This window comes from Odocoileus virginianus, chromosome 3 (genome assembly GCF_023699985.2).
Source record: "Odocoileus virginianus isolate 20LAN1187 ecotype Illinois chromosome 3, Ovbor_1.2, whole genome shotgun sequence".
Lineage (NCBI taxonomy): Eukaryota > Metazoa > Chordata > Mammalia > Artiodactyla > Cervidae > Odocoileus > Odocoileus virginianus.
In genome coordinates, this window is record NC_069676.1 from 3,761,663 (window position 1) to 3,787,791 (window position 26,129).

The 26,129-nt window shown below is 58.8% G+C and overlaps 2 protein-coding genes across 3 annotated transcripts; one reads left to right on the top strand and one right to left on the bottom strand.

Moving 5' to 3' along the window:
* Positions 1 to 56: 56 nt before the first annotated feature.
* DDX49 (DEAD-box helicase 49) lies at positions 57 to 7,894 on the bottom strand. Of its 2 annotated transcripts, XM_020884566.2 has the most exons (13): positions 7,728 to 7,893; positions 6,496 to 6,619; positions 5,761 to 5,846; positions 5,550 to 5,671; positions 4,790 to 4,977; positions 4,508 to 4,648; positions 3,487 to 3,562; positions 3,102 to 3,178; positions 2,840 to 2,937; positions 1,572 to 1,646; positions 849 to 937; positions 669 to 740; positions 57 to 570 (listed from the first exon to the last, which is right to left on the bottom strand). In XM_020884566.2, the coding sequence occupies exons 1-13, from the start codon at positions 7,840 to 7,842 to the stop codon at positions 382 to 384; spliced, it is 1,452 nt and encodes a 483-aa protein (XP_020740225.1). In that variant the 5' UTR covers positions 7,843 to 7,893; the 3' UTR covers positions 57 to 381. The 2 variants fall into 2 exon arrangements, with proteins under 2 accessions (XP_020740225.1, XP_070317529.1); XM_070461428.1 differs by lacking the exon at positions 57 to 570 and having other exon boundaries at positions 709 to 740; positions 849 to 956; positions 7,728 to 7,894.
* Positions 7,895 to 8,170: 276 nt separating this feature from the next.
* COPE (COPI coat complex subunit epsilon) lies at positions 8,171 to 25,793 on the top strand. Its single transcript, XM_020884572.2, has 10 exons — positions 8,171 to 8,350; positions 15,150 to 15,212; positions 16,822 to 16,922; positions 20,048 to 20,200; positions 21,351 to 21,404; positions 21,839 to 21,920; positions 22,951 to 23,106; positions 24,230 to 24,298; positions 25,362 to 25,436; positions 25,593 to 25,793. Exons 1-10 carry the CDS (start codon positions 8,225 to 8,227, stop codon positions 25,638 to 25,640), a joined length of 927 nt encoding a protein of 308 aa, XP_020740231.1. The 5' UTR covers positions 8,171 to 8,224; the 3' UTR covers positions 25,641 to 25,793.
* The last annotated feature ends 336 nt before the right edge of the window (positions 25,794 to 26,129 follow it).

The window sequence follows — 26,129 nt, forward strand, 5'->3', positions numbered from 1 at the left end:
CAGGCAGCCACACCTTCTTCTTGCTGCCCCTGCTCCCCAGAGTCAGACTGCAGAAGTTGAAAGACTCATTTATTAAGCACCTCCTACAAGTGACACACCTTTGCTCATCACACAGCTGGGGTCACTGTACCCCAGGTGGACTGGGGCCCAACCTCATAGCCAGTGTTCTTCCTTCCTCAGCAGCCCACCTCTTGGCCAAGGCTCTGGAAGGGGCCGCCAGAGGCTGCAGGGTGGAGGGCTGTGCACTGTACGTGGGTGTCAGCGGGCTCTGCTGAGGGGCACTGGGCAGGCTGGCAGAGGGTCCTGTCCTCAGGGGAGGGCGCTCCAACCCTCCGCTTGATGGAGGAGTCCCAGGCTAGGCGAGTGGGCGCTGTGCGGAACTCAGGCTGAACCCTGAGCGGGTGCTGAGCACAGTGAGGCCTCAGGCCGGGCCCTGGGCGGGCGCCCCCCGCGGTCAGCCCTGTTGGCCTTCTGCCGCTGCAGTGTTTGCTCAACTTTCTCCTTGAAGCGCCGGTTCTTCTGCTTGATCTTGGCCAGCTCAGCCTTGCGCTTCGCCTCCAGGTCGGGGTCCTGGCACAGGGAGGACCGGAAGCTGGCTAAGCTGACTGTCCTCCCCGGAGACCCTTGCGCCCTGCCCCTACCACACGGACGGCTCCACCAGCCCTCACCTTCCCCTCCAGAATCATCTGCTTCCGCTTGTTAATCTCCTTCTTTTCATCGAAGTTGGCCGCCTCCAGTTTCTGGGCAGGGGGGAAGGAGTAGGGGGAGGGAAGAGGCCATCACAGGGGTTGCCACCTTAGAGGAAGCACCCTGGGTCCCCGAGGACCAACCCCTTCCCCGACACTCACAATCTCACACTCCCTCCGCACCACGTTGACCTGTGTGAGGATCTGTAGGACCTGGGCTTCCTCCACTGAGAACTCCTCCAGCTTCTTCTCTGTGGGGACAGCAGGGACCTGGGGTTGGGAGGGGGCAGGGAGGGGCAGGCACCACAGGGAGAAAGATTTCAACCATGTAGTTCTCCATGTAGCAGGGCATGCAAGGCCATAGAGAGTCATATCAGATAAAGATCAGGTGGGCAAGAGCTAGGTACAGATTGCTCTCTCTTTCTGGTTGTTAAAAACACTATGAATTTGATTAGGAGTTTTTTTTTTTTCCTGAAAACAGTGTCCATTAAAGTCAAGATGTTTCTGAATCTCAGGACAGTCTGTGCAGTGGTTGGAGATGCCTCAGAGCTTCTCGGTCTTGGATATACATTAAACCACTCAAGGGGATTTTTAAAAACATGCCTAGGCCACAGTCCTGGGGCTTGACTCATCTGCAGGGACCACCCACACACTGTGGTCTAAGAAACCAAAGTCCCTTCCCATCAGATGTGGCTTTCGGCTGTTGGAGGCCATGACGGAGTTTCTGCTTCAATAGCTGGGCCAAAGAAACTTCTATGGGGGTTGCGTAGGAAGGAAAGTGCAGTTTAAGCCTCCTCCCATGAGCAGACAGGCAGGCATTGACAGGGTGAGTGGACGTCTCACCCGGAGGCACCACCCTCGCCCCCCCCCCCCGCCCCCACTCACTGATCTGCTCCTCGATGGCGTGAACCAGGTGGATGTCATACTGCGTCACCAGCGTGATGGCCTGTCCCTGCCGCCCTGTGGGGACACACCCAGACTGTGTGCTGGAAGCCAGGAGAAGGGGCCGATACAAGCAGGTCCTGACCGCTAGCTGGCTCAGAGCTCCTCTTGATCAAGGGGAATTGTACAGGACCTCAGTGGGTGGAGGAATGAGTGGAAATGAAGGAAGCTTAGAGCGTCAGGTCTCAGCCCTCTGCTTGATCTCTATGTGGTAGGCAGGTCTGTCCCAGGGGAGCAGCAGGACTCCAGGGAGAGGCGGCTCTCCTGCCAGCTTGGCCTTAATCAGGGGCCGGTGCCGTGGCTGATTTCCCTTTTCAGTATGGCTGCCAGGGAGCTCAAGCCCAGTTCTGTCAGCAGGAAGCCCAGACAGGCTTCAGCTCTGATCTCTACATGCCACCTTCTCTGTTCCCAGTTTCCATGAGACAATGTATTAGAACAGCCCTGGGAGCTGGCCAGGCCTGAGACCCTCAGAGCTGCCCCAAACAGGCGTCACATTCTTGTTACCAATTGCTGGACGAGGCGGTGGGGGCCCAGAGAGCTGATGTGACTGGCCTGAGGCCACAGGGCAGGAGAGAAGGGCCAAACCCAGTCTGGCTCCAGAAACCATGGCTCTGCCCACTCCAAGTGTGAGAAAATCTCCCGTGTCCCTTCCGAGTGGGGCTGGGGAGCAGACGCAAGGCTCCTACCAGGAGTCACAGCAAGTGGCTGAACTTGAATGCTAAATCCCTCAGGGCAGCATCTTACCCATCAGGACCCATACACCTGTTTGCTGCTGGGCTAGGGCGACCAGCCCTCACAGGTGGAGGGGGCTCGAGTGAGGCAGGAGGTAGTGGTGGGGAGGGGGGTTGTGTGTGCCGTGTCCCCAGGGGACAGCTCAGCGCTGCCTGGATCATGTGGAGAAGACACACCACCCCCACCTATGTCTTTTTGTTTGTTTGGGGGAGTTTTTTGGCCATGGTGTGTGGGATCTTCTCCAGCAAGGGATCAAACCCGTGCCCCCTGCATGGGTAGCGCAGAGTCTGAGACGCTGGACCGCCAAGGAAGTCCTGCCCATGGTTCTGAAAGGAGGATTCCCCAGCTTGCGAGCACTACCTCTAGTCTCTCTCACCTGCGGCCTGTGGCCCTCCTGTGCCCCACCAGCTCGTAACTGGCTCTGCATGCTGTGCGGGCAGGAGGGTGGGTGCCCGAAGGCCGCCCCGCCCTCTGCTCACCTGCGCGGGCTGTCCGGCCGACTCGGTGGATGTAGATCTTTGGGAGTCCGGGGGTGTTGTGGTTGATGACCACCTGCACAGTGGGAATGTCCAGGCCCCTGGAGGCAGAGGTCAGTCAGCACCTCTGTCCATGTGGGGAAACCGAGGTTGGGACTCACCCAAGGTCACTCGGCGGTGAAGTGGGGCTGCCTGAAGCCAGCCTCCCTCTCTGGCCCGTTTGTGGGGGCCACCGTCGGGGAGGGAGCACCCTGGAGCCGCTCACCGGGAGGCCACGTCTGTTGCGATCAGGATCCGGTAGATGCTGGACTTGAACTTGGCCAGGGCGGCAAAGCGTTCTTTCTGTGCCAAATTGGGAGAAAATTGGGGCAGGGGAGTGTCAGGTAACATCCCAAGAAATGTTTCAGAGTTTATGCTTACTGTGTGAGGCCTGGGGACACGCACGACAGAGGCCAGGACAGTCTCCGCCCTCAAGGGGCTCACAGTCCAGGGAGGGAGATGACCTTGAGGAGGCCAGAACGGGGCAGATGGGGCAGCAGGAAGAGTGTTCCAGGCAGAGGAGAGGGCCTGAGCAAAAGCCCCGGGGCCGGGAGGCGTCCCCGGGGCGAGGCTGGTCGGGGAGGGCTCTGGGTGGCCACCTGGTGCCTCACCTGTTTCATCATGGAGTGCAGAGCAACAGTGGGGAAGTTGAACTTGCGTAGCATCATGCATAGGATCTGGCAGGTCCTGGTGGGAAGGACAGGCTGTAGGTCCATCTAGTGCTGGGGTCCTGGGAGGGTGCTCCCCCCCAAGACCCCTAGCAGTGGCCCTGCATGACTGGGGAAGGAGAAGCGGGAGAAGCAAGGGTGCTGCGTCCTGCCTGCTGACCCCTTCCCTGGCCTAAGCCAACAAGAGAGCACTCTACGTCCAGCCTTTTCTCTTCTGGTAGCCCAAGAAATTCTTGGGGGGCAGCGGTCAGGAGGTCTCCTCCACGTGCTGTGGGCTGCCCTTCTATGCTGGCTCAGGCTAGACCAGCCTACAGCTCCTTGATGCTCTCCCCAAATATGTCAAAGGATTTTGAAATCCCTGGGTCTGTGGAGGGGACAGCCGTGGGGGTGATGTGCTGGGCCTCAGTGCTCCCGAGATCACAGCAAACTGGCTGCTCCAGGGCCTTCCCAGCTGCTGCAGGGGTCTCCTGGGGAGAGGCCAAGGCCCTCAGCTCTTCCAGTTAAGGAAAAGTGAAAGTGTTAGTCCCTCAGTCTTGTCCAACTCTTTGCAACCCCATGGACTGTAGGCCACCAGGCTCCCCTGTCCATGGAATTCTCTAGGCAAGAATACTGGAGTGGGTTGCCATTCCCTTCTCCAGGGGATCTTCCAAACTCAGGGACTGAACCTGGGTCTCCTGCAGTGCAGACAGATTCTTTACCATCTGAGCCACCAGGAAAAGGCAGGTCTGAGGACTCCCAAATCCTGGCTCTGTCTTCATGGGGATGACCTTATTAGCAAACTGCTTGACCTCTCTGAACCTCCTTGAGTGAATCCCCTGAAACTGCTGGTCGGAGCAGAGGCCCTGGAGTGCCAAGACTGGCCGTGTGCCTGACACCTCCAACCACAGACCACCTGCTGGACCTCCATGAGGCGCAGGGGGAGGGACGCCCAGGGGACGGGAGCGGCAGGCCCGCCCATGCTCACTTGCACGTGTTGGTGAAGATGATGATAGACCAGTCCTCATGTTCGTCCTGGAAGTTCTGGATCAGGTGGACCAGGTAGGCATCCTTGACCTTCTCAGGCACTAGCAGGTAGCGCTGGTCCAGCTGTTCCACGGTGCGCACCCTGGGCATGGGCATATTTGTTTCCCCTTCTGTTGAATGAGGTCACTGCCCGCTCCGCCCATGGTCAATGACCTCTGTTGGACACCCCCGCCTCCCGCTTGCCCTGCCCCATCCCACCGCCAGAAAGTAGCTATGGACTCACGGGGCCTGAGCCTCCCAGAAGAAGGGCTGGTTGGTGGCCAGGCCCTGTAGCTCCCTCAGTGTGTCGGTCAGCGTGGCGCTGAAGAGCAGCGTCTGCCTGCGGGCGGGCACGGCTGCCAGGATGACCTCCAGGTCGACGGTGAAGTCAGTGCAGCCCTGCTCCAACAGCCGGTCTGCCTCATCCATCACCTGTAGCATCAGCCGCAGCAGGCAGGGGGTGGGGACCTGGGGTGAGGCCACTGTCCAAGGCCTGACCACCAGCCTAGGGCCCAACCTACCTCCTCCATGTGCCTCCTTCCTGGGCTCAGACATGCACCCTGGAGCACTCTCCCTAGAGGTCTTGGAGGCCTGCCGTCTTGCCCATCTCAGCTTCAATGTCAACTCCTCAGAGAGGCCCTGCCCTCTACTAACTTTTTAGTGTGTGCATGCACGCGCACTCAATTGTGTCCGACCCTTTGTAACCCCAAGGACTGCAGTCCTCCAGGCTCCTCTGTCCATGGGATTTTCCAGGTGAGAATATTGGAGTGGGTTGCCATTTCCTCCTCCAGGGAATTTTCCCCACGTAGGGACCGAACCCGCATCTCCTGCATCAGCAGGCAAATTCTTTACAACTGAGCCACCTGGGGAGCCCATCTTTTCTAGTACAAGCCCCCTTTCGTTGGTCCCTGAGATGTCATTGTCACCATTCCTAACTTGGTAACGGATGGCCTATGGGACACACAGTTCCCAAATGGATGAATCAGGGCCCCAAGCTGACTCACCAGGAAGCGGATCTTCTTTATGCTGAAGGTGTTGGAGCTGCGGAGGTGGTCAGCCAGGCGTCCCGGCGTGGCAATGACTACGTGTGGTTTCCGGGAGAGCTCCAGGGCCTGGGCCACCATGTCTGTGGGTGGAATTCGAGAGATGGGGCTAGGTAGATGGTCTGAGGCTGTAGCAGTCCCATGCCCAGAGCCTCCTTGGGGCCCCCCATACCCATGCCGCCGACGATGATGCAGTCTTTCAAGCCCAGAGGCTTTCCCAGGACCCGGAACTGCTCTGCGATCTGATAGGCCAGCTCCCTGTGGGCATGAAGGGGCCAGACTGAGTCAGATAGGGGTTTTGTGCCTGCCTCTCATTCCCGTCTCCATTAATAGGGCCTCCTGCTTGCATCTTTCCTGTTTACACACTCTCCATGGCTCCCAGTCCCCTTTGGACAAAGGTTCTGATATGGACCGTTGGAGGCCCATTGTGGCTCTTGCCCTCTCACTAAGCTGGGTGCCCGAACAGAGTATGGCTTATCCTCGGCCAGTCCCACCCAAAGTGGCCTTTCCTCATCCCACGTCCTCAGCAATGGCCTTGACACCAGTTATCAAAGCCCGAGACCCAAGTGTAACCCCCCCCACTCCACCCCCACCCCCAGCTCCAAGGCTGGTCAGTGGATCAGTGACCAAATCCCCTCCTCTCTGCCCCCAGCTCTGTCCGGGCCTTTCCTCTGCCCATGTGCCTACTTCCTGGCCTTCCTGCTTGCCCTGAGTCAAGCCCTGTGCTCAGCACTTTTCACAAACCATCTTGCGAATTCTTCAGCACCTCTAAGGGTTGGGCTAACTTCTGATTCCATTTCGCACACATGGCAAATGTACTCAAAGAGGTAAAGGCACGTGCCCAAGAGCACCCAGCTGGTTAACTCACCCGAGAAGCATGTGTCTGTGTGTGGGGTGTGGGACTCACCTGGTGGGTGTCAGGACGAGGCAGAAGATGCCATAGGGATCCTCAGATAGCTTCTGCAAGATGGGCAGGACAAATGCTGCTGTCTTGCCACTGCCTGTCTTGGCACAGCCCAGGCAGTCCCGACCTGGGCAGAGAACAGAGCAGTGTCACAGGTGCAGACAGGTATTCCATCAGGCACAGTTTACAGCAGCTAACATTTAATGAGCAATGACTATATGCTCAGGCTTCCCTGGTGACTCAGTGGTAGAGAATCCACCTGCTAATGCAGGAGACATAGGTTTGATCCTTGGGTCAGGAAGATCCTCTGGAGAAGGAAATGGCAACCCACTCCAGTACTCTTGCCTGGGAAATCCCATGGACAGAGGAGCCCAACGGGCTACAGTCAACGGGGTCACAAAAGACTTGGGCACGTCTTAGCAACTTAACAATAATGAAAAAAACTGTATTCTCAGTACCAGCCTGTGCCCTTTCTGTTGAAGACATTATGACAACTTTCCATTTAGAATAATTGACAAATTTAAGGAGGGTGAGGCCATTATCATCCCCATTTAACAGAAGGAAAAACAGAGTCAAAGGTTTGCCCAGGACATACAGCCAGTGAATAACAGCCTGGACTGGAACCCACATCCATTGACCTGAGATACCTGCTACTAAACACGATTTCATTTTGACTCCTTCCCAGGGATCAGAGCTTGGGAAACTCAGAATGTCCTCCTCAGTCCAGAATGCCCTCCCCCAACCTGCATCCTATTCTCCCTACTGACTCTTCATCCCTGTTTATTTAATGCCTTAACTTGTCACATCCTAGGCTTCCTGAAGGCATCTCTTTAATGGAAAAACTGGGTTGGACCAAAGGGGTGGAGAGAGGAGCAGTCTAGGGACCAGAATCCTGGATTTACCAATAATCTTGACAACCTCGATTGCCATTTGTAAAATGAAGATAGTAAAGCAAGTTCTACCGAATTTTCTCAGTGCTATCTATTAGTTATTCATCAAACCCTCCCAGTGATGAGACTACGAGAGTTTCTACGAGAGATTACATCACTTGTGCAGGCGAGTCAGTAGTGCAGCCTAAACGTCAACATTACCTAGTCGTCCTCCGGAACCCAGGATCGCCCGTAAAGTCCAGGGCTGCCCCTTGCCTCACGGGACCCGCGTGGGCAAAAGCTGAGAGAAGGCGAGAGAAGCGACAGTAGCGGGGAAGCCTCCTGGAGAAGCCAAGCCATACTCACCCTCCAGGATGGCAGGGATGCAGCCCAGCTGCACGGGCGTGGGCTGCTTCAAACCCATCTGCCGACACTGTTCCACGAGCCACGAAGACAGCCCGAGCTCCGCGAAGCCTGCCATCCTCGCAGCCAGGGCAGTGTGAGCGCTCTTGTGAACGGTACTTCCGGCGCGTGTCGATGACGTCACGAAAGCGTGACCGTTTATTGGATCTGCCTCCTGCTTGGTCCCACCTTCTCCAACTCAGTTCAAAGCCTCGACCTCATCCTTACCAGGTTTTCCCGGAATCCCACGGGAGTCTCAGCCTCAGATTAAACTACAGTTCCCAAGATGCCCTGCGAGACGCACTTGAGTCTCACGCCCCTCTATTCCCCTTTAAGAGTCTTCCATTGGCTCATCTCCAGGGAGGAGCCAGTAAACTACATTTTCCGGCGTGCCCGTAGGTGGCTGCCTCCTTCCGGCCTACGTGTCTTTCCGGAAGAGGAGCGAGTGAGAGGGCAGCGACATGTCTCCTCCAGCTCCTGGTCCGGCTTCTGGCGGCTCCGGGGAGGTGGACGAGCTGTTCGACGTGAAGAACGCCTTCTACATTGGCAGCTACCAGCAGTGCATCAACGAGGCGCAGCGGGTGAAGGTGCGGCGTCTCCGGGGCTGGGAGACGCTGGGGGCGGAGACGGAAGATGCTTCCTGGTGGCCGCGGGTCGGGCTCTGATTTTAAAAACCCTATCTTGTCTCCTCGCGCCGTTTCACCCCCCACACCTCTTCAGAGCGCGATGAGGAATTGTCTCTGTCCCTTGACAAAACTCAAAGCAGTAACATTTCATGATAATTCTTACTTGGACCGCTCACTCTGTACCTTAGGAGGCGTTTGAGTAAGAGAGAGGTTCATGCTTCTATAGTAATAGTAACAAATATGATACTGCGGTGCGGTAGTAATAATAGTAATAACAATAATAGTTCTCATTTGTTTCCGCCATGCCCCCAAATACCCCTAGAGACTATTATTTATCCTCATTTTACAGGTGAGAGAACAGGGAGGCTCAAGAGATAAATGAATTCTCGCCTGTTACCCTGCCCCTCTAGCCAGGTTATTTCTCCCCACACTTGCTCATTCATTCATTCCCCACTGATCATCTGTATGGGCCAGGCCGTGTACTCGTACTGGGCTCAAAGCTGTGACAAAATAGATAAAACTCCTATCTTTCTTGGAAACCTCAGCTCCCAAGGGAGGCAGATAGACAATAAGAAAATAAGGGGCATCCCTGGTGGTCCAGCGATTAAGACTTGGCATTTCCACTGCAGGGGACATGGTTCCATCCCTGGTTGGGGAAGTTCTGAATGCCACGCCAAATACAAATACAAATAAATACAATTAAGTTATTTAAAAGGTGTCAGGAAGTGGTGTGATGGAGAGTGGTGGGAGTGAGCCTGACTGAGAGCTAGAAAATGCAGCTGGAAAGGCGTGGGCAGCCAGGACTGCTAGCAGCACCTTTTTGGGAAGAAGATGGATGGTACTGTCACTTTGAGAGTGAGCTATTGGAGATTTTTTAAAAAATTTTTTTAATATTTTTTTTTGAGTGCGGGGTCTTCATTGCTGCTCAGGCATCTCTCTAGTTGTGGAGTGTGGGGGCTACTCACCACATGAGCTTCTTACTTCAGTGGCTTCTCTTGTTGCTGAGCGCAGGTTCTAGGTTCAAGGGCTTCAGTAGTTGGGGCTTGCAGGCTCTAGAGTGCTGGCCCAGGGGTTGTGGCACACGGGTTCCATTGCTCTGAAGCATGTGGAATCTTCCTTGACTCATCACTGGCAGGCAGACTCCCTCCTAACCACGGGACCACCAGGAAATCCTGAGGATTTTTAAGAGATATGAATGTGACAGGGTCTTTGCCTGCCCTCACGGTCTAGTGTTCTGAAGAGAGTAAACAAGTAAAGAATTAGAGTGAGTATGTAATTACAACTTGAGCCCTGCAGGGATAGGAGATAGAAAGTGCTGATCAGATATGGGGGGCATGGGGAGGGGGGGCTGCTTCATGTGGGAGTGGTCAAATCAGACCAGGCTTCTGTTACTGTCATCTAACCCTGTGACCAAACCTGGAGAAGGCTCTCACTCCACAGGTGAGAGTCCCAAAGGTGCTGAGGCAGGGGTGAGCACTGTAGCCAGGCCTAAGAGGCTGGGGTCGCAGAAGTGGGGTGAGCATACTGGGGAGATGAAGAATGAAGTGAGCAGAGTGAGAGGCAGGGCCTGGGGTGAGGGGGGCACAGCAAGGGTTTGGAGTTTATTCCCAAGGTGTGGGAGGCCATAGGAGCACCATGCAAGGGGAGTGGCAGACGTCTTCATGGAGGCAGCTGAGGTGTTGGAGGAGTTTGGATTCTGACGTGGAGAAGGCTTGCTTTCCCTTTTGGCCTTTGGCAGTGAACCCCATGTCCCTGAGTGTCATCTGTGGTATGGAGGCCAAAACCTCAGACTTCAGTAAGAGGTTCGGATTCGTTGAAGCAGCGTTTGATGATTGTATTAGTTCTCCGTTGTCAGTGTGACAAAGGACAGCTCAAGGCGCCACAAGTTTACTGCCTTGCAACTTCTGTAGGTCAGAAGTCCAGCCCTCCTCTCCCTAAGCTAAAATCACGGGATCGGCCCGGCTGTATCCTTTCTGGAGATTCCGGGGAAGAGCCACCTTCCTAACTCGTTGAAGTTGCTGCCTCTCGGCCAGGGCCACCCTTAGTTCCTGGAGGCTTCTAGATGCTTCTCTCCAGTCCTCAACCTCCCACATCACCCTTCCATCTCAGAATCAGCCACGGAGGGACTTTTCTGGTGGTCCAGTGGTTAAGACTCTGTGCTCCCAATGCAGGGGGCCCGTGTTCGATCCCTGGTCAGGAAACTGGATCCCACATGCTTCAGTGAAGATCTCCTGTGCCGCAACTAACATCTGATGCAGCCACATAAATTAAAAAAGAGAAAAAAAGATCCCGGCATGGGGGTTCTTGGAGTCTTGCAAACTTCCCCTTCCCCTTCGTTCCTTTTGTCTAAAAGTCCTCTGCTTTGAAGGGGTTCTGTGGTTAGACTGGACCCTCCCAGATAAGCCAGCATGGTCTCCCCATGTTCAGGTCCATAATCTTAATGACACCTGTGAAGTCCCTTTGGTGATGTAATAAGGAAAGCTGTCCCAGGGCTGCCGTGGACATGTCTGGGGGCCTTACTGTGCTCAGCGTCGCAGCTGTTAACGTGCCTCCCTGCTGGGTCGAGTAGACCGCAGGAAGGTCAGCCGGGCCTGGCTGCCTCAGCTTCTGGCTCTTCTGTGTTCTCCCTGCAGCCAGGACTGTCACAGCACCCCTCTGAGCCTCGCTTTTCCCTCCTGTCAGACGGGAGCCCTGACTTTGATCTCAGTGGGGCCCTGTGAGGGTCTGCGTCATACTCAGCGATCCACCTTCTGTCTTCTCTTGTGTGTCTGTTCTGTTCGTGTTGTAGCACTGTGTTCTTTGAGTCTTACTGTGTCATAATATGCAAATTTTACCACCCTGCTGAAGGAAGCAGCACCACCTGCTGTATGCAGACAGCTATGGAAAGCAAAGGAAGCCAGATCAGCTGTCAGATCACTGTTGTTGGAGGCAAGACTGTGGTGCAGCCTCTGAGCTGGGGCCTGTGTGCCCTCTTCTGCAACATGGTAAAGATGCACTGGCACCAAACCAAGAGACCCTCCCTGCCATGGCCAGAATAACGGGAGTCCTTTCCCTGCCGAGCCCTCTGATGGGCTTTAATTCTGGTCCACCGGCTACCTAAACCCTCTTCGGCAGCCTGGATTGGGTCAGATGGTGTCCCTGATGAGATGCATCCACTCGGAACCTGTGAATGTGACTTATTTGGGAAAGGGTCTTTGCACACTGCCAGGTGGTATGTGGTAAAGAATCCACCTGCCGATGCAGGAGACACAGGAGATGGGGTTCGATCCCTGCATCAGGAGGATCCCCTGGAGGAGGAAATGGCAACCCACTCCAGTATTCTTGCCTGGGAAATCCCATGGACAGAGGATTCTGGCGGGCTACATCCGTGGGGGCACAAAGAGTCACACACTTCTGAGCAAACTCACATGCAGCTGTATTCCAGTGAAGGACCTCTGGATGAGATCAGCCAGGATTTAGGATCGGCCCTAGACAGCATGTTAAAAAGCAGAGACGTCACTTCGCCAACAAAGGCCCCTATAGTCAGAGGTGTGGTTTTTCCAATAGTCATGTTTGGATGTGAGAGTTGGACTATAAAGAAAGCTGAGTAGTGAAGAATTTTGAACTGTGGTATTGGAGAAGACTCTTGAGAGTCCCGTAGATTGCAAGGAAATCAAACCAGTCAATCCTAAAAGAAATCAACCCTGAATATTCATTGGAAGGACTGATGCTAAAGCAGAAACTCTAGTACTTTGGCCACCTGATATGAAGAGCCAACTCACTGGAAAAGACCCTGATGCTGGGAAAGATTGAGTGCAAAAGGAGAAGGGGACGACAGAGGATGAGATGGTTGGATGGCATCACTGACTGAGCGGACATGAGTTTGAGCAAAGTCATGAGACAGTGAAGGACAGGGAAGCCTGGCGTGCTGCAGTCCATGGGGTCACAAAGAGTCAGACACGACTTAGCAGCTAAACAGCAACTAAATCCAGTGACTGGTGTCCTTCTCAGAGAGAGACTTGAGGCAGACAGAAAAAGTGGAGGCAGAGTTTGGGGTGATGGCAGCCGCCAGCTAAGGATGACCCAGAACCTCCAGCAGCTGAATGAGGCAAAGGCGGATCCGCTTGGCCTGTGGAGGTAGCACAGCTCTGCTGACACCTTGATCTCGGACCTCTGGCCTCCAGAACCACAGGAGAACAGGTTTCTGTTGTTTTGAACCCCACCCTAGGTGGTGGTTATAGCAACCTCAGACAGGCACCCCCAGCGGTGGCCCCAGGTGAAGCCCCTGGTGTGTTGTAATGCTGGTGCCATCATGATGTTTGTTTCCTACTTGTTTCTCGAGTGCCCACAAGATGGCAGGCACCGCACAGGTGTTAAGGATGAAGCAGCTAAGAAAGCCTCCAGGAGCCAACAGTCTAGTGTGGTCAGCTGACACTGATGGCCAGTCAGAGGATGGGATGTGGTCCCCTTCCCCAACCCCATCCCTGGCCTCCCTGGACCGTTCCCCTGGCTCTCCGGCCTGGTTGCACCTCTGAGCTCCTTGCAGGCAGTTTGGGGGCCCCCTGTGGTTGGATGTCACTGGTGGATATGAGCCTCCTGGCTTTTCTGGTCTTTGACCTCCCAGTTGGTGGTGATGAGCCGTCAGGACTAGGCACTGGGGCACTCCCCTGGGGCACGCTTCACAGTTCCTGGGGTTCCCTGGTCTGTACACTTGTCTTCGTTCTTATGCCTCCCAGAAGCTCTTCTCTTTGGCTGCTTGGGAATGTCCTGAGGTCTGCATGTGGGGTCTCGGTGACCCCCCTCGGCCATCCTGCAGGGTCAGTGGTGTGCCCGTTAGACGCAGAGGGTAGCTGAAGCACAGAGTGGCCTCTGGTCCCCCGGTCCCTCGCAGGGCATCTCACAGTGTCCCTGCTTCAAAAATACCAAGAGCAAGCATTTGTCTCTCTCTCTCTCTTTTTTTTTTTTTGTCTTTCTCTTTTTTTAAAGAAAATAATCTTATTACTTTATTTTTGGCTGCCCTGGGTCTTCACTGCTGCATGCAGGCTTTCTCTAGTTGCAGTGAACAGGGGTACTCAGTGCGTGGGCCTCATTGCAGCGGCTTCTCTGGTGGAGCACGGGCTCTAGGGTTCGGGCTTCAGTAGCTGTGGTGCACAGGCTTCGTCACCTTGCAGCCTGTGGGATATTCCTGGATCAGGGATTGGACCCATGTCTCCTGCATTGGCAGGTGGATTCTTTACCACTGAGCCACCAGAGAAGCCCCTTCTCTCTTTCTCTCTCTCTTTTTTTATACTGAAGTTGGTGTGGGGACCCCAGCTGGGTTGTCTTCACCAGTGTCCAGCTCTGAGGGTCTTTTGAGAGTCACTTCTTTAGAAGACACTGTGTTCCAAGTCCTGGCCAGATCCCGGTTGGCCACCGTGGCTGGAGCAAGCTGCTGAGACCCTGTGGCGAAGCTGGCTGGAGTCTGGCTGGGGCCAGGAGCCAGGCTTCTTGTTTGTAGTCTCCGGTGGCCTGAGAGGAGGACATGTCCACCTCCCTCACACCCTCGGGCTGGGAAGAAGGCCTGGGCACTTGGAGCCTGGTTCTCAACCTCAGGGGAGGGTAGTCCTGGCATGCTCCCACTGGTGGGGCTCCAGGCCATTGTTCCCCAGCTCGGGCAGCTTGGCAGGCCGTCCTCTCTGCTGGTCCCCGGGCCCTGTGGTTTGGAGTGGCGGCTCCAAGGTGGCCATGCCCCCTTGCCAGGTCACTCCCCTTTCCCGGCCCCTGCACGGCCTGTCCCAGCAGCCCCGCACCCGCTGGACTGAATTGCTCTGTGCCTGCCCACCGCAGGCACCGTGGGGCCTCCAGAAAGTCACCCAGCTCTTGGGTCATGGTCCGAGGCTGTCCCCCCAAGGAAGGGCCCCTGGCATGCCCGCAGCCGCACGGGGGCCTTCTTCAGGGTGCTGCAGGGAACCCTGCATGAGCTCGCCGCATGGCTGCTTCTGGGTTCTGTGTGGGGACTGGGCTCACTGAACGTGGCCCGTGGACCTCGTCCCCGAGGGCACGGCTGTCTCCAAGGACTCCCCCCGCCTGGCTAGACCCCAGCATCACTGTGCTGGGGCAGCCAAACTGAGCCTTCCCAGAAAGGTCCTCTGAGTGAGGTGAACCTTTGTCTCTCCTGTTGGTTACATTTAAAGAGCGTTTGAAACCAAAGCGGGATGGAAGTATCGGCTGCAGACAGTAAAGTCCCCTTTGCACATCTCCCTCCAGGTCCCATCCCTTTCCAGCATCAGCCATCCATCTCCAGATAGGAGTCTTCCAGGCCTGCTTTCCGGGCTTGTGCAGACGTAGGCATCAGTGCACGCCCACCCCACCCCCACTGCGGGCATCCTCAGACCACCTGGACTGTTGAGCTGCTTCCATTTTGGTTGGCTGCACCTTGGGGTCCTTCCCCATCAGGATGAGCAGCCCAGTGTCCCATGGTCAGAAGCGTGGGTTCTGCCCTGGCCCCTTCTGCATGGCTGGGGCCGTTTCAGCCTGTTAGTGTCCCCGTCCCTCACCCAGCCGGATGGGGGTAACAGTCAAGCCACCTTTCCCAGGGGGATGTCCCAGGGGGACAGAATGGGGTGCCCAGCATGCTGCATGCCATCCGTGGCGGCTGCTTTCCTGCAGCCGAAGGTCATGAGGCAGCAGAGAGCTGGGGCGGGGACTAGGCCCAGACTCCTGGGAAGGCTGCCTGTTGCGGCCTCTATGGGCCTACTGGCCACACGGCCCCGTGAGTCCTGACCTGCCTTTGCTTCCGCAGCCATCCAGCCCGGAGAGAGATGTGGAACGGGACGTCTTCCTGTACAGAGCGTACCTTGCACAGGTAAGCGTGGGCCCTTGACCATGACTGCCGGTGCCCTGGGACGGGAGAATCAGGAGCAGAGTGTCGGCGGGGGCAGGCCCCCCACAGCCGGCGTGGCCACCACAAGTAAGGTGACTGTGTCACTGAGGCCCCGCAGCACCGGCTCAGGAGACCAGGGTTCTGGGTTTACAGAATAACCGAGCAGATGATAAAAAAATTCCAAATCCCCAGCCCCACCCCACAGGCATTTTCTCTCATTAACAGTTTGGGTTGGTGGGGTGCTTTTGTTACAATTGATGCATTGGTATTGATACTGTTACTAACTAGAGCTAGCAGTTTAGACACTGCAGTTAAATTTTTATGCTACAGTTAAATTTTTAAAAGCAGCATTACATGCTGTGCTCAGTCATGTCCAACTCTTTGTGACCCTATGGACTGTAGTCCACCAGGCTCATCTGTCCATGGGATTTTCCAGGCAAGAGGACTAGAGTGGGAAGCCATTTCCTATTCCAAGGGCTCTTTCCACCCAGGGGTGGAACCCATATCTCTTGGCATCTCCTGCATTGGCAGGGAGGTTCTTTACCTGGGGCTTAAAAAGCAGCATTCCCCTGGGACATAATACAGTGAGAGTTCATCCCCCTGTTTTAAAAACAACCCAGGCTCTGCAGAGAGGATTCAACTGTGCCCGCCATGTTCCCACCCCAGGCCCACAACACGGGTGTGGCCGCCAGCCGTGTCCCCTTGGAGCAGCGGGGAGAGGGCAGGCCTGGGCTGCTGTGTGGTGGGCACGTGGCTCCACAGGTGGCCCCACCTCACGTCAGGCCCCAGCTGGCTTCCCAGGTCCGTTTGCATCCTTCCCTCTGTGGAGCATTCTAGAACCTGAGGGGACTTCCCCTGTGGCCCAGGTGCTCCTCCCTGCCACCTCCAGGGTATGCGTGGCCCCCCCATCAGAGTAGGGTGCCCCAGTGCACTCCAGAGTCTCCTCGGACATGTTCATATATGCACGTGTGTGTTTGAAAGTTAAACACGTGTAGGGACTGCCCCGGCAGTCCAGTGGTTACGGCTCCATGGCTTCCAGTGCCGGGGTCGTGGGTTGGATCCCTGGTCAGGGAACTAAGACCCCACATACGCACGGCAAGACCAAAAAATGAAAGGTGAGCACACGCAGAAGCAATGAACTCACCGCAGCTACTTGGAGAGAAACAGGAAAAGGGTCCCTGATTCCCGTGTCCCTTGGCAGTGACCTCCCTGCTGGATGTCTGTGGGCAGGGCGTGTGCTCTGCTTCAGCAGAAGCACGCACCCAGGTTCCCTGACCCTGGTGACCCCCTCCCCAAAGCTGGGGGGCCCTCCCCCTGTCACTTCACCACTGGGGGCCGTACAGTGACCGGCCAGGGTCTCCAGCTGGAGCAGCGGGCCATGCGGCTAACAAGTGATGCTGCGCTGGGTGCCACAGTGCGCTGTGGCGGTGCTGCTCCTGTGGGCCGAGGGGCGTCCCTGGGAGCAGCAGGCACTGGGGCTTCCCCAGAGCGATGCTGGCGCCAGACAGCCCCTATATGTTCCCCGGGGTCTGGGATACAGACTGCACGGGGAGGTCCAGCGGGGCTGACGGTGTCCGTGTCCTACCTGCAGAGGAAGTACGGCGTGGTGCTGGATGAGATCAAGCCCTCCTCCGCCCCCGAGCTGCAGGCCGTGCGCATGTTTGCTGAGTACCTGGCCAGCGACAGCCGGCGGTGAGGCTGGGGCGGGGCTGGGACACTGTGGATGGGCCTGGGTGGGCAGGGATGTCTGGACGGCATCCCTCCTGTGTCCTGTCACCTCGCTGAGCCTTGGTTCCCCTCACCCACACAGGGGGGCAGTGAGGGGCCCTGCTTCAAGGAGGTCTCTGCGGAGGCGGGGGACCAGAGCTGGGGACCGGTGCGCAGGTGCCTAGGGGCTGTGGGAGCCTCACTGCCTAGAGCGCCTCCCCGGGATGCGCGGCGGGGACCCTGCCGCCCACCTTCCGTTGCTGCTCGCCTGTGTTGCTGGAGGCGCTGGCGGCTGCACTGCCTGTCGTTCATCTCTGTGCAGACGGGTGGGAGGGGGGACACCGAGTCCTCACTCTGAGCTGCGTGCCGGTCTCGTGCCGCAGATCAGTAGGCATCAGGCTCCCTCAGGCGGTGGCCGGGAGAGGCGAGGAGTGGGGCTGTAGGGCCCGGAAGCGCTGGGTCTTCCAGGCCCAGGCCTGCCTGTTCTCTGCTGCCCGGCGCGGGGCCTGAGATGGCACGCGGTCTGGCCCTGCTGGCCTCAGGTGGCTCCTGCTCAGGCAGGTCTTGGGATGTGCTGCTCGCCCGGGTGCCCGTGAGCTCAGCCTCTGCTGGGAGCTGTGTGGCCCTGCCTCGCCTGTGCGTGGAGCACCAGCCCGACCCAGCAGGCCCTGCGGTTCCCCCACCCCCGGGAATGGACTGGTCACAAAGCCCCCCGGGATTTCAGAGCGGAAAAACTCCCCAGAGGGTGGCTGGGCTAGAAGGCTGGGGCAGCACGGCCCATGACGGAGACGCTCTGCTGGGAGCCGGCCCCCACCTGCCCGTCCCAGCTCCGGGGCCTTCTCACAGCACTGTGATGCCTCGGGGGGGTCTCAGGGGGTCCTCTCCTGAACTCTGCCCTGTGGAGCTGGTTAGAGCAGGATGTGTTCACGACCTCACTGATACTACGCTTCCCTCATTGGCTGCCGCAGCCCTCTGTGGGGCCTAAGTGTGGATATCTTCTGTGACCCCCACTTCTGCTCCTCATGGAGGGCAGCACTCCACGTGCAGCCTCCTTTGATCTGGCTCCTTGGTCCACGAAGAGACCAGAGGGGGTTCTTCAAAGAGGCCTAAAGCAGTGGCCACCGGATGGGGACCCCCAAAGCCTGTGAACCTGGCCTCGTTGGAAGCGGGGTCTCTGCAGATGTAAGTGGTTAAGGACCTTGGGCTCATCTTGGATGTAAGGTGGGCCCTAAATCCAGTGATGGGTGTCTTCAGAAGAGATGGGAAAGAAGACAGACATGGAGGCCACCTGAAGACGCAGGCAAAGATCTGGATAAAACAAGACACACGGCAAGGACTGCCACAGCGCCGAGAGCCGGGAGGGAGGCCCAGGACACATTGTCCCTTGGAGTCCTGCAGAAGAAACCGGTCCTGCCAACGCCTTAAAAAAAAAAAAAATTACATGGCCGCACTGAGTCTCAGTTGCCACGTGCAGGGTCTTTGATCTTCACTGCAATGTCTTTAGTTGCGGCCTGCGAAATCTTAGTTGCAGTACTTGGGGTCTAGTTCCCTGATCAGGGATTGAACCGGGGCCCCCTGCATTGGGGGTGTAGAGTTTTAGCCACTGGACCACAGGGAGGTCCCCTGCCAACACCTTGATTTCGGATTGCTGGCTTCTAGAACTGTGCAAGAATACATCCTTGTTACTTTGCTGCTTCCTGGTGCTTTGTGATGGCAGCCCTGGGGCAGTTAAGACAGGCGCCCTCTCTGCACCCCACTAGCCTGGTGATGAATCCTTTGGGAAGGGGAAGGAGCTCCGGGACTGCTGCAGGCATTACAGAAAAGAACCCATGGGAAGCCGGGGCGTGGAGCCGGTGCTCAGACAAGCAGAGGTGCTCACGAGCCGTCCATCCTGACAGTGCAGACTGCCTGGCAGGCAGGTGGTGGAGAAAGCGCCAGAGCCCACGGGACAACCACAGCATGTTCCAGTAACAGCGTACAACACCGGCGTCACAAGGAGGAGAGCAGGCCGCACGCTCACCGCCTGTGCGCCGGGAAGGCGGGAAGCTGGCGGGAAGCTTTGTGAGGTGGCCTTGGGGCGGCTCATGCCAGCCCGGTGGGGTCCCTGCACAGTCCTGCCGCATGCACTGTGGGCAGCAGACTCAGCTGTGAAGTCGTTTGTCCGTCAGGCCCCTCTCTAGTGGGCGCGGAGAGGGTGACAGACAGGTCCCTGGCCTCCAGGGACCCCGGGGTACAGAGACATTTGGCCACTACCCCCTGAAACCCACATGAAACGTAGGCATTTGCTGAGACGGCGTCGGTCCCAAGCTACAGCGTTTGTCCGGTAGTGACACAGGGCCCTTCTCTTGTTAATTGCCCAGCAGCCCTTTTGAAACAAGGGTCCCAACTCCTCGATTTGGTTAAGCAGTTCATTTCTGGTGCAATGTGACATGTGGGTGCACTCAGCTGGTCCTCAGGCCAGCCTGGACTCCAGCCTGGCGCCAGCACCCAGGCCCCAGCCCAGCACGCCACCCACCTGTCAGAAGCATTCAGGATGGGGAGCTAGGGACAGTGCTGTGGCCGCGGGGCGTCTCCCGCACAGCCGCCCTCAGGGCCCAGGCCCAGTGCTGACCGACGTAGATCTGGACCATCTGCTGAGACCACCAGCCTCCTGGGGAAGTTGGTGGCGTCATGAGAATGATGCCTCATGTGCAGCCTCATGCCCCTGCGGTGGGAGGTGCCCCCGGCAAAGCCAGCCCACCCCCTGCACTAGGGTGGTGTGCACACCTCAGGCCTTGAGCACTGCGGCCAGGGGAGCGCGGGGCCTGGGATGTCATCTGTGGGCAGGGCCAGGCACGACCCTTCCTGCACTGCATCTCCCCACGGGGCCTGGCGCACCTGACCCCACTTCTGGCCTCGGTTTCCCTGTTTGTGTGGAGGCTGAGAAGCGCCTGGTGAGGTGGGGAGACCAGCACCCAGAGGCGCTTGGCACGGACAGCTGGGCCCATCCTGCCCACTGCTGCTGTGTGCCCGCGGGAGCCTGATTCGCTGTCTCTGGGCCTGTCTGTTCCCCCGGGGGATGCGGCCACCTGCTGCCCCTGCCTCGGGCCATGAGCAGCTGTGTCTCACAGGGACGCGATCGTGGCCGAGCTGGACCGGGAGATGAGCCGGAGCGTGGATGTCACCAACACCACCTTTCTGCTCATGGCCGCCTCCATCTACTTCTATGACCAGAACCCAGACGCAGCCCTGCGCACCCTTCACCAGGGGGACAGCCTGGAGTGGTGAGTGGCCGTCCTGCACAGGGCTATGGGGGGTTGCTGCCGAGTGGCCCTTCTGCTGTCCAGGCCACCCAGAGCTGCCTCAGCCGTTGTCATAGGAACGGCGAGGGGGGCTGCTCTGAAAGTGGGCCTGGGGTGGGGCGCAGGCCTCTTGTTCTGGCTCCAGCTCTTGTTCCCAGTTCCAGAGACACTCTCTTCCGCACGGCTGGGCTGCGCTCTGAGGACATGGCACCCTCAGCTGAAAACCCTCTGTTCCCAGCAGCGGAGCTGAAAGCACCTTTGTCTCTGCCCGAGGCCTCCGTGCCCGCCCTCCCTCCACAAAGCCTTGTGTCCCTCTGCCCAGGGCCCTGGCCGGTCCACCGCTTCCTTGGGCCCCCACCACCCTCCCCTGAGGCCGACCCTTGGGCACGGCAGGCCTGGGTGCTGGAGCCCCGTGCAGCCTGCAGCTGGCTCCACTCCCACCCCAGTGGGTGGCTCTGGGCTGTGCTGTGACCCTCGCTGCGGCCAGGGCTCCACGAATGCTCTGGTTTCTGCCTTCCCTTGGTTAGTCTTCCTTCTCCATTTATGTCCCACCTCAATGCAGAAGGGGGTTTGCAGTTGGCCTGGTGCGTGGCTGACATGGCAGTGGATCCACGAATGTTTCTCATGCCCCTCCCTGGGCTCTTCTGGGCGCTGGGTCACGTTCCGGCGGGAAAGCTCTGGAACAAGAGGCCACATTAGTGATCGGCATCCCAACTGTCTAGGCCTGAGAGGGGGTGGTGGGTGTGGGCGCTGAAGGCAAGGAGCACGTGCGTCCTTGCAGCACTTCATCCAGGACTGTGTTTGCAAAGAGGAGGGGGGTGCAAACTGGTGGCTGGCCTTGGGGTGGGCAGGGAGTGGGCCACAGGCCTGGGGACCCCGCGGAGCTCTCAGCCTGATCCTGCGTGACGGAGGCACAGGGCCCGGGAAGCGATGGGGCACTGGTTGCGGCGAGCAGTGCCCACAGAGTTTGATTGTACTGGGCTGATGGCCTCAGTTTTCCCCTCTGCAAAGTGGGACTGGTGGCCCGAGTACTAACAGGAAGTCTCGGGAAGGTGATGCTTAATCAGAGTGAGCTCCCTGTAGGAAGGTACGGTGGAACGAGGTTTTCACGGACCACATAACTTTCCCGCAGCATGGCCATGACAGTGCAGATCCTGCTGAAGCTTGACCGCCTGGACCTAGCCCGGTAAGCCCCTCCCCACTGGGCAGTGGGAGGGAAGGGTATCTTAGTAAAGGCCAGGCTGTGCTAGGACTCTTGAGTTTTCCAGAAACCGGGCCTCTCTTCAGTAGGGACCACTCTGAGTACACCCCCTGGCTCAGATGATCAGCAACGTGAATGTTTCTCCACGTAGCGTGTTCTGGTCCACGGGGGTGACGGCACCACTGCTTACCTGCCCTTCCCTGCGCGGTGTGGCCTGGGACGGGGGGGCATCGCTGCCTGTGCCTCAGCTTCCTTCCATGAGGCCGGCAGCGGTGCCGGCCTGCAGGGCGGGGGCAGGCTTCAGGCGTGTGCAGCCGCGGGGGTGTGGGGTGCCATGCCTCGTGAGCAAGGAACTTGGGCAGGGGTGGGGGGCAGTGACCGGGCCTCGCAGCCACTGGGCCCCTCTCCTCCGCCCCCAGGAAGGAGCTGAAGAAGATGCAGGACCAGGATGAGGACGCCACGCTCACCCAGCTGGCCACTGCCTGGGCCAACTTGGCTGCGGTGAGCCCCTGCCCAGCCTGGGCTGGAGCACAAGGGCAGGAGCACGCGGGTGCCCCGAGGCTGTAGCTGGGCTTCACGGACACCCCGGGCTTCGTGCTTTCTTGGGGGCCAGTCGCCCAGAAGAGCCCCAGCACATTTTCCCCATCACTCAGCCTTGACCCCTCCTGGCTTCCTGTAGCCCGATAGCTTGGCCAGAGCCAGGGTGCACCAACGGGGGCTCCGAACCAGACTCGGCCTGCCTCTCCCTGCATGGGCCCCACCCCCACCCTGCCTGCAGGGAGCCAGCCTGGCAGCACACCCTCCCCTGGGGCCTGGCCCCGGGCTCGGCTGCTGCTCAGCTCTCTCCAGGCTCCTGACACAGAGTTGGTGCCCGAGTCCCCCCTCGCACTCTCCCTCCTCGAGCCCAGCCCTCTTACCCCACATGCCTGGGCACCCCTCTCCTGGCAGCAGCCCCGTTTCTGTCTTGGGCTTTTGACTTCCTTTCTCTGAGTTCACTCTCTTGTCTGGGCTTTTTAAAACGTGCCCTTCATCTGCGAGCATCTGCACGTCGTCTTGCGCGGCTGAGGCCTCACCCTGTAGCATCTATTCAGTGCAGGGGACACACCCCAGCAGTCTTTTCTGGTAGCCTTGCATTTGTTCACAAGTGCATCTTCGTGTCAGGCTCCCCCGCCGGCGTGACTCTGTCTCTGCCAAGCAGACAGAACCTGCCATTCAGAATGCAGGCGGGCAGGCTCAGGACCGACCGTGGAGCGGGGGCTGGGGGGCCATGTGGCCCAGCCCAGACCTCGGCCCCGCTGCCTGTGTGTTGATTACTCCTTCCCGGAGCCAAGCCTTTCAAGTCCGTAAACTGAGGCCTTGGGGTTTGAGGGGTCACAGCACAGGCTGCTCAAGGGCCTCTGTGGGGAGGGGGGCGGTGTCCCCAGGGTGCCTGCCCTGGGCCGCCTGCCATGAGAGCCCCCCAGGAGGGAGCAGGCTGGGGCAGGGCAGGGCAGCAGGGTGACAAGGCTGTGACATCCCAACTGTCCCGCAGGGAGGTGAGAAGCTCCAGGACGCCTACTACATCTTCCAGGAGATGGCCGACAAGTGCTCGCCGACCCTGCTGCTGCTCAACGGGCAGGCAGCCTGCCACATGGCCCAGGGCCGCTGGGAGGCCGCTGAGGGCGTGCTGCAGGAGGCACTGGACAAGGTACGGGCAGGCCCAGCCCCACCCCCGAAACAGGTGCGGCGGGGACCCCATGGCCTGCCTGCTGGCCAGGTGGGGGTTCTCACGCTGACTCAGCTGAAAATCGGGATTGCGAACCACAGTCCTCATTCTGACTTCTCTTGGAAATGGGAGGATCCCGTCAGCCCAGGCCTGAGCTAGGCAGACACACACCCCGTCTCCTCCTCACTGATGCCGCCGCTGCCTGGCCTGGGGCCTTTCAGGGTGATGATCCCTGACCTGTTCCTGTGCTTGAGAGAAAGCCATCCTACCGATGGCTGCTGAGGAGCGAGCGGACCGCACGCAGACGTCGTGCCCATGCTCGCTGAGCAGGGGGCCTGGGCGTGCCGCCCGCCAGGGGGCTAGGGCTGCCGCCGTGGCCTGCCTTCTCCCGAGCAACAGCTGAAGCGGCTCTGATACAGTGAGAAACTGACCCCAGTGGCCAGCTGTCCCCCTCTTCCTCGCTGCGAGGGGCCGAGCGATCACAGCAGGTTGCTGGCCAGGCGGGGACAAGCCGAAGGGCGTGTGTGTGGAGCTGTGCCCCGTGCAGGCAGCCAGGGTCCTTGCGGCCCCTTGAGCCTGTGACACCCCGTGCAGCATGTTCCTGCCTCGCCCCCCATCAGGGCTAAGGCAGCAGCCAAGCCTGTTCCCAGCATTCCTCAGGCTTCAGTGCCCAGTGTGGGCGGGCGAGGGGAGGTCAGCTGCTCGGAGGTTCTGGTAATTTCTTGCAGTTTCCTGTCAAGTCCCCTGGGGAGTGGGCGGGCCCTACCCCACAGTCTCAGGCCTCACGGCTGCAGCAGCAAAACCAGCTCTCTGGGCTGTGATACGTTGAGGCTGCCTGGGCCTAGACTCTGTCACCTTAAGATTTGTGGTAAATAAATATGCCCCTCGGAAACTGCAGCAAGCGGAGTCTCCGTGTCAGTCTGGCCTGTTCAGGAAGCACCAAGCCCCTGGGGAAAGCAGCTGGTGTGGGAGGCAGAAGGGAAGGCTCCAAGGCCGCCACCTGGCCAAGCATACAGTCACGGGGCACGCTGTGTCTCGTAGCCCCAGCCCTGAGTTGGGGCTGTGGCCTGGAGAAGCTGACCCTGCCCGTCCCCTCTGTTGCCAGGATAGTGGCCACCCTGAGACACTGATCAACCTCGTCGTCCTGTCCCAGCACCTGGGCAAGCCTCCTGAGGTAGGTCCCTCCCCGCCCCCAGCAGGTGCCGCAGGGTTTTCTGGCCTTCACGGTGCCAGCCTGGGGTGGGCTGGGGTCTCCAGTGAGGACCTGGCTCCACTGGGAGCTCGAGGCCACAGGGTCAAACTTCAAGGCTGGCCTGGGGTTGGGGCAGAAACCTGCTCCCTGTGAGTGGATGCGGCTGCCACTGACCCTGGGAAGTTGGTGGTACAGGCACTCCCCCAGGGCTCCCACCCTGCCCGGAGCTCTGCGAGTCCTCTGGACACTGAGGCTCAGGGCTCCCAGGGTGGGAGCCGGCCTGTGTCACCTCACAGTCAGGAGCAGGCAACGGGACAGAGAAACGGGGCCCAGGGGAGCCATCCTGGGGAGCCTGTCTCGTCTGAGGGTGCAGGGGGCGGATGTGGGGCCCTGCCCCATTAGGTGCCAGGCCCAGGCAGCCAGGGGCCTGCCCCCCCAGGGCTTCATGGGGGGTCTGTCCCCAGTGCCTAGAGAAGGGCCCCCTGGCAGCTTCAGGGCTGGGGTGGTATGGGACAGATAGGACAGCCCCCCAACTCAGCACAGAAACACCCCCAGACTCCCGATTTGGAAGAAGCAGAGCTGCACAGACGCCCACAGCCCCGTATGTCTGGCTGGGCCGGGGGGTGGGTAGGGCCAGGCTGGGCGTAAGGCTCCACCTTGGCCCCAGTTCCCATCCCCAGGCCTCTGAGGCGTCTCCATACAGTGCGCCCAGAACAAGCCCATCTCCTTTCCCAGCCCTGTCCCCCTGACCTGCCGTCCACTCCATCTGGCGCCCTGCCTCTCCCCGGGCCTGGGTCCCCCCCCAGCCCACATCCCTGAACCCGGTGCACCCCTTCAGTCATGTGCCAAGTACAGGCTCCTGGCCTCATCCCCCAGGGTCCCCTCTACTTCAGCATGATTCCTGGGTGTGCGGTGATGGAAAAACTGTGGAGAAATCAGGGCTCTTGCCTGGGTCTGGTTGGGTGGCCCTTGTTTCATCCCATTCTTTCCAGGTCAGAGCCAACATGGGGTCCCCATATTTAGCTAACTTTGCCTCCTCCCACAGGTGACAAACCGCTACCTGTCCCAGCTGAAGGACGCCCACAGGTCCCACCCCTTCATCAAGGAGTACCAGGCCAAGGTGAGCCCTTGCGGGTGGCCCAGCTCTGCCCCAGAGCCCGCAGGCTCTGCTAGGCAAGGTGGGGGACTCGGGGCCTGGCTCACAAGTTCTCCCGTCTCTCTCTCTCTCTCTGCCCGCCCCCCGCCCCTACCCCTGCACCCCCAATTCACGTCGAAGGAGAACGACTTTGACCGGCTGGTGCTGCAGTACGCCCCCAGTGCCTGAGGCCTGCCCCAGGGGCACTTCCGGAGGAGCCGTGAGGATGCGAGGCCAGGGCTCTGCTGCTCTCTCCGCCGGGCACTTGCCCTTCGGCTAGAAGCGCAGGCTGGAAGCCCAGCCCAGCCCGCCGTTTTTCAATAAATGTCTCCATTCCAGGAATCCCCGCCCAATCCGTGTTTGCTGCAGCCACTTTGAGGGGGCAGATGGGAGGGACCCCTGGTGGTCAAACAGCTACCCCTACACTCTGTTGACATCCAGGGAAACTGAGGCACGGGGCGGTCACAGCCATCACAAGGGGTACCGGGATTTAAACACAACACCCCTGGGGTGTCTGGAGGTGGTGAGGGTGCCAGAAGTACTCAGGCCTCAGCTCAGTTAAGTGGGGAGGGGTCTGCCGGGTCCTCAGAGGAGTAAACATCACCCTACCACACCGGCCCCTGCTCCTTGCTGCCGTGTGGTGAGTCAGGACAGACCCGCCGTGATGGGGGCGTGGGT